This window comes from Synchiropus splendidus, chromosome 10, assembly GCF_027744825.2.
Source record: "Synchiropus splendidus isolate RoL2022-P1 chromosome 10, RoL_Sspl_1.0, whole genome shotgun sequence".
Taxonomy (NCBI): Eukaryota; Metazoa; Chordata; class Actinopteri; order Syngnathiformes; family Callionymidae; genus Synchiropus; species Synchiropus splendidus.
In genome coordinates, this window is record NC_071343.1 from 8,792,786 (window position 1) to 8,800,035 (window position 7,250).

A 7,250-nucleotide genomic window follows, 5' to 3' on the forward strand; every position below is an offset into this window, starting at 1 on the left:
CTGTATGTCTGCTTGTTTATTTATCCTATTAAAAATTACAGGTTTGTTTATTCATTTACATATATATTTATATATTGTTGTTTTTTTATTGTGATTATTATTTAAAATGTTTCACGTGGAAAATGTCATGGTCCAGAGTTTGAGTAATGACTGAAGAATGTGGATTATTTCCCTCTTCATCTTCATCTGTATATTTTCAATAAACATTCACGTCACACTTACAACAGCACATATTTTCCTGAGGATAGTATTGAGTCATTAGATCACTGTTTTCCGTTGACACACTTGCTCCTATGTCTATTCGCATTCACACATTATTCTTCTCTTCATCTTCGTCTTGCTGGGGTGCGCTGATAACAATTCTTTAACGCTTAAAGCTGACGTCATGGGTCTTAAAATGTTCATGTGAATTCATCAAAAGTGGCTATAACTCTGAAAGATTCGCCCATTTTGTATTTGAATAAAGCAGTTTCTATCGTTTGTATCGACTCATTTGGAGGAGAGGAAGATGTGATTCAGTGCAAACAGGTGGTCATCATTACATATTAACAGATATACAATATTGTGGCGCAACGTGGGGTGAGGTGAGATGTACATTACACAATATGAGACGGGGTGTACATATGATGATGGTTGAATTACAATTACATTCAAATAAAGCTTAAACGTTGAACTTTTCATCTGCTATTGTTATTATTTTTTAATCTTTTATGCCCCTATGCAAAAAAACAATCACTTTAAATTATGTATGTTTGTGTTTAAATTGCGCCCACAGCTGACATAAATGTACATATCGAAACTAAATATCATTGTACAATATAGAGATGTACTAACTTTATCAAATTAAAATCATCTTGAAGTCCCGAGGGCGCTTCTGCTTGAGGTGAAAGTGTTCCTCCTAGTCAGCCCCTTCCCCGGTGGGCGTGCGTAACTCTCACCAACTCCCCCAAACAGGAAAGAGAGGAAGGAACGCAGCTCCAATCGCCAATCAGAATCGACTGAAAAACTTGTCAAAAGTGTTTTTTTTTTAAGTACTGTGGGATATATTGTGTGTCATATCATCTTGACTGTTGCTGTGGCCCCTGGTTGCGCGCACGGCAGGAGGCGCATTGTTGCTATTCAAGCGGAGCAGCATGGCCATTGTAGGCGACTGGGCTTATATGGACGCACGCATCTCTCCGAGGATACAGCCAGTGTGAGGTCGACATCAGCCGGGGTTGTGCGCGTTCCTTCTTGTCGCCGTGGTCAGTCGCAATGAGTTGCCTGGATGTGATGTACCACCAAAGCTATGGAGCCCACTACCTCCCTGCGGAAGCGTACAAGGCTTCTTACTTCAACCACCATCACCAGCAGCAACAGGTGAGCGCTCCGTTTAACTCAGAGCCTTCAGTGAAAGTGAGTTCCTATATATATATATATAGACTGAAGGAGTTTCACAAAATGTGTTCTTAATGTTACCTATATGAATACAACTTTATGAACTAAATATATAAAATATATAGAAGTAAAGTGTGAAGTGCAGCACTTTGGATCGTGTTTTTAGGCAAATACTTCATGTCCTCCCATGTGTCATTACCATTTTTTGGCAAGTGATTCAGGATTGTTTACTGAAACAAATACGTAAAGATATTCTCTTATTCAACTTTATTCAACGTGTTGGCAATTCAAGACAATTCCAAAAAGGAGCAGTTGACATAACAACGCTGCTTTATTTCTGCACTAAATGTCTTTTAAAAGACTGTCGTCTTCTGTTCTTGGCTCCAGGCCCACACTTAAACTGCAATCTTAATTCTGAATGACCAAATTCCAATGTATGACTTGGCATTCATCGCAGGTCATGCTTAATGACATCAGACAATTAATCTTGTGCTGAGCTGGTGATGTAATGACAGGCAGTCACTCAGGAATGTGAATGAGGCTCCTTATTCGAATACATAGAGCGAAGAATCAATGAGCGATTTCATTTCAGCGCTTGTTCAAGCTGATGTTTTGTTTTCTTCTGTTTGCTTGCAGCGGAAACTGAGCGTTCACAGTAAGATGCAGAACTGTTTGGGACAGCAGCAGCTTTTGGGCCGAGGATCGGTGACCCGCGATCAGGGCCTGCGTCTAGCTCCTGAAGCGGCATCTCTTTTGGATTCGGAACAGAAGGACAGCACTCAACCGGCCGGGGCGGAGTATTTAAGCTCCCGGTGTGTGCTGTTTACATACTTCCAAGGAGAGATTGGCGACGTGGTGGATGAGCACTTCTCCAGAGCTCTCAGTCAAGCCAGCAGCTTCAACAGAGAGTCCAAGCCCCCAAGGATGACCCAGGAGTCAGTGTCGAGCTCTGCCAGCTCATGGAAAGGTAAAGAATCAACATGAATTCCCTAATCGTTTGAAATATAAGCAGTGGGAAGCGTATTGGTGCTATGAATAGTGGTGCTCAACAAATGGGTCTGGTCCCAAAAATGGGCCGCAGACCTTTTCTTAGCGTTTTTAGGTCCAAACTGCACATCTTTTTCTTTCATATGTATTTAAGTAATGTAATTTTTGTGGTCGGTTTGGGACATAGCTTTGGTCCAAAGCCAGATCAGTTGAGACCCACTGTCAATGCATATCACAGTCTTGCTTTAGCTGGTTACTTCAGTATAATCCTGTTGGTTTTTAACATACCATTATTTGTGTTGAAGTCAAAAAGGCCTTATCTTTCCTGCGAACCTCTCTTCATGTTTGTGTCTATGCTCATCCCTTGTGTAATGTTTGTGTGTTTCAGATGGTGTTTCCTCGGAAGGTCACAGCAGTTCAGTTTGGAGCAGCACATATCCCTCGCCTCCTGGAGCTTGTGTCTCATCAGTTCATCCAGACTTCTCTCCCAGTCCCATCTCCCATGCAGATGGTCCTATCTGGGCCGGACATGTGTTCTCCCAGGCCAGCCTCCCTTCACTGGCCACCGTCCCGGACAGCTGGACCTACAATCTGAACTCTCAGAGCACGAGTGGATACCCCAATGTGCACGAAGTGTACCATCCTCACCCCCACCATCTCCATGGTCGACACCACCACCCCATGTTCCATTCATACCCGTCACACAGTTCCCCACTGGAATCCAGGTTCAGCCCACTGCTACTGCCCAGCGTCAGGGGTCAAAACCAGCACAGCACAGGCAGCTCTCCACACAGTGAAGGGGTGAAGACAGAGATGGACCCCAGCAGGAGCAGCCCGACTGCAGTTTCATCTGTCAGCTGGACCCCCTCACCTCTGCACGGATCCCTAGAGCTGTATGACTCAGGTAAGCTTGACAACAATACACAATAAATCCACTAAAATAAAAGTACATTGCCATTTTGACAATTTTGTTTCTTTCTCTGCAGCCATTGACCAAACCAAAGCAAAACCATCCGTATGGTTCTGACTGGCTAACAAATGGATGTGAGATTATTGGAGACCCAGAGATGGACCTACTGAACAACCATTTTGTCTGCCACACCAGCACTCTGAAGACTTATGTGTAGCTGTGATGAGCGCTTTCACACTGTCAATGAACTCATGTTGAACGACTGGTGAAGAGACGAACAAAGAATCAAAGAAGTTCTGTTTCAAGAGCTTTGTTTTGATACCCAATTTTGTACAGTAAATGTTTCAAACTATGTAAATGTTTTTATCTGTTGAGTCTTTTGCAGTATTATATTGCTTGAAAAAAAGTGCCAGGTGGCTATTTTGTTACTGTGTGTATAAGATTTAAATTAAAAGACCTAAACAATAGAAAAGCATTCCTGTGACCTGTGAACAGACCAAACTTAACACTCACATTTAAATAGCAAAATCACGTTTTTGGGGTTTCTACGGCATTGATCCGATTTAGTTGGTGAGCTGCTTAAATCAATCATGTGTAGTCATCCACATACCAATGCTAATATATATTTTCAGCTAGCTACATCGTCCAGACAGCCGGACTAGAGCAAAGCTCTGAGAGTCTTGCATAGGACGTATAGCTGTGTGTCATCTGCATAGCAGCGAAGCTATGCACATATAGTAATCCCTTGCTTCGAGGAAGAAATCCTTGATGTATGATACGGATATTTATTTTAACCCTTTTGAACCCTTCGAAGTAAACAAGGAGGGATGCTGAATGCTGCGCCTCACAGATGCTATTCAGCTCCAATGCAGTTATGCACAGGTGAAATATGGGTGACTCACTATTGTATTCACTCACCAATGATCTCAGTAGACCCATGAGATGTTGTGTGTTCAGTTGTCTGAACTGGGATTTGGAAGAACACTCATTGAGGGGATCCTTTTTTCATCCATCAGAGAGTGTTTTCCAGATAAAACTCACAATATTTCTAGGTAACCCTCTCACGTAGCTTGACAAACAACTGTACTCCGTCGTTTATAAACTCTGAACCGTCTTAAAGGTAGCTTTCCTTCAATTCACGACAAAACAAGAGTCACAGTTTCGTAGCTAACATATTGGCATTTACACTGAAACTTACATAGAGGATGGATATTGCACTTATAACTTTTGCCTTAAGATGCTTGCATTTGATATAGCAGTTCTTTTCTCGAAGATCATGTTTGGGTTATTTTTCGTACATACTGCAGTATCCAAATTAAACAAAGCATAATACAAAATGTAATCATTGCTATTTGAAACTAAATTAATGGATGTTCATTTGAAGATGCAATGGATACTGAAATACAGACTTAATGGTTGTTTAGACGGTATGATTTTAGGATGAAAATCCTATATATATATATATATAAATAGTACATTTATTCCTTTGGTATCTGCCTGTGAGGTAAAGGAAGAGAGACAGTTATGGTAAGATTTTATATTAATCTGTGTGCCTGTTTTTAATAACAAGATGCAAGACAAAACAAACATCATAAGGTCCAACCAAAATACATCACATTTAATACGGAACGTAAGCTTTGATAAAGATATGTTTTTTAAATACAGTGAATGCCTTTAAACATTCTCAAATGCTCAAGTCATAATCAGAAAATATCCCAATGCCGTTTATATTTAATCGCCAAGCAAACCTTTCCGGAATGAAACTGGTCTTGAGCAGTTTGAGGAACCAGAGGAAGTGGGCTGCATTCCACAGACAGTTATTGCATGATACCATAACAGGTTTGTTGCCTTTCTTCACATAAACACACACATCAAAGCTACACTCTCCCTGCCTGACAAACACACACCGAAGAATGCATTTAGCTGTCTGGACAGGAAGTATGTTGGCCGGCAGCGACCAGTTCATACAAGCAAAAATACATCTGAGGGTCACATTTAATAGGTCACATTTGAAAGAATGCAGAAGGAATTAATGGCCGTGTGAGTCAACCCTAACCCATGTCTTGTAGTCGTGTGACATTGAAGATTCCAACTACAAACAGCAGAAACAGTCGAACTTTCCAGCCTCATCTCGCACTCGGAAACACTTTCAACCTGAAACAAATGTCGATTCAGGAAGCCCAGTTTCTGAGTTTACTTTACAGACATGGTTGGAAATTGGCAAAATAACAATGAAAAGGGCATGGTGTATTTCGAGGAGGGCATCCTTTCTTCCTTCCGCCTAATTTGCATCCAGCTTCTTCATCAGCATATAGTGCTGTTAAATGCAAACAGACTTCCCACTGGCAGCCTGGGAGACTCACTGCAGGCACTTCCACAGCAGGAAGAAGTGAAGTACAGACCTTCAGGCCTCGGAACTGACGAATGAAATCATTAGAACATGGGACTTTAGAGGCGAAATGCATACATTGGTCACAATATACTCTAAGCAGCTTTTCATGGATCTATGAAAAATAATTGTTAAAACATGAAGGAGCATGAAAATATATGAAGTCAACAAAACAACTGTGCACATGTGCGTGATTTTCCTCTGCTACTGACAAACATGTTCTTCACATGTGACCACAGAGGCCATCTGGGCTTTTCTGCTCATCTCCTCTCTGATAATTGTCTCTTTTGTGTCATCCATTTTCAGTATCTTGACTGCTGTCCAATCACAGGCAACCAGTCAGTTACTAGTATTTTGAATGCGCTCATCTTTTTTCAAGAACCCTTCAGGAAAATGTCCCGAATGCTTTCTTAAACATTAAAATTGGATTGGAACACTGTTTCTTTCAGTCGCTCAGGGCTCCAGTTTGACGTAGAACTTAATAGAAATGCTATAAATAAGAGAGCTGAAACTAAAACACAACCCTGATCTGGATCAGGAGTATTGGTTGTTTCTGCAGTCATTTAAATTGAATAGTTACAACCTTGTTTTACAAACAGGAAGGGCCATCCATCCAGCCATTTTTCTCCTGCCCACACGTCTCCTCCAGCTTTGCTGGGCGCTTACAGAGGATTCCCAGGTCAAGCAACTGACAAATCTCTCTGGCTCGTCCTGGGCCTATGCCAGATCCTCCACCTGATGGGATATGCATGGAACACCTCTCTATTAGCTGGCATTCCAGATTATTCTAAACTGTCCTTTTTCAATGTCGCAGAAGAGAAGTCCTGCTTCAAGCATCTTTGGGATTGCCAAGCAGCTCCCAGCTAACCTGTGGTGAACATTCATTTTTCTTCTTATGGTTCCGACCCATTGATTCAGGGGTATACGGAAGGCTTTCCCTCTTAGCTTAGCTCTTTTTTCACCAGGACAGAATGATGAAATGAACTACGGTGGCTTCACCAACTTCACTGGGTGTCAACTATTGTGTCAACTCTGGGTGTCAACTCAACAATTGTACATTTTTGTAAATTTTCCCAAGCTGTACCCCAGAAAAGACCTTACCACGTGTTGTACTCTTAGACTACTAACTACAATGACCCTTGGCCTCAGACCTGGAAATATTGATCCAGATCTTCAACCTTACAACTCTTCCAGTCAATCGTGAAAGTTAAACACCAGTGAGGTCTCACGCAGAAACGGGATCAGTGAAGCAACATAAGCCTGATGCGCGGAGTAAAACTTATGTAATTCAAATTTTTTTCCTGCCGATGTTGTTATTATTCACCAGGATACCAGCTTTATGACATTTACATATTTTCCCGACTGCTGGCAGACACAATAAGTGTCAGTTGATGTTCACTATGGTCCTGTAGACAGATTTTTGTCTGTCTCCACAAGATGTTAGTGTACCTCCAAATGTAAATAGGAAGTCCAGGGACTGGTATTTAAGAGGCCTGTTCGACATCTAACACCTCACGACATGCAGTTAAATCAATAACTGATACAAAGTGAGGTTACAGGAAAAGATCAACATTCATGGCTGTTTAC

The 7,250-nt window shown here is 41.6% G+C and overlaps 1 protein-coding gene across 1 annotated transcript; it reads left to right on the forward strand.

The window, feature by feature from the left end:
* The first annotated feature begins 1,058 nt into the window (after positions 1 to 1,058).
* vgll3 (vestigial-like family member 3) lies at positions 1,059 to 3,642 on the forward strand. The gene is made up of 4 exons (XM_053877560.1): positions 1,059 to 1,359; positions 2,014 to 2,344; positions 2,753 to 3,268; positions 3,351 to 3,642. Exons 1-4 carry the CDS (start codon positions 1,255 to 1,257, stop codon positions 3,389 to 3,391), a joined length of 993 nt encoding a protein of 330 aa, XP_053733535.1. The 5' UTR covers positions 1,059 to 1,254; the 3' UTR covers positions 3,392 to 3,642.
* The last annotated feature ends 3,608 nt before the right edge of the window (positions 3,643 to 7,250 follow it).

Coding starts and splice junctions, on each gene's coding strand:
- vgll3 (XM_053877560.1), top strand. CDS start 1,255: ATGAGTTGCCTGGATGTGATGTACCACCAAAGCTATGGAGCCCACTAC. Junction 1,360..2,013: donor ACCATCACCAGCAGCAACAG/GTGAGCGCTCCG, acceptor GTTTGCTTGCAG/CGGAAACTGAGCGTTCACAG. Junction 3,269..3,350: donor CCTAGAGCTGTATGACTCAG/GTAAGCTTGACA, acceptor CTTTCTCTGCAG/CCATTGACCAAACCAAAGCA.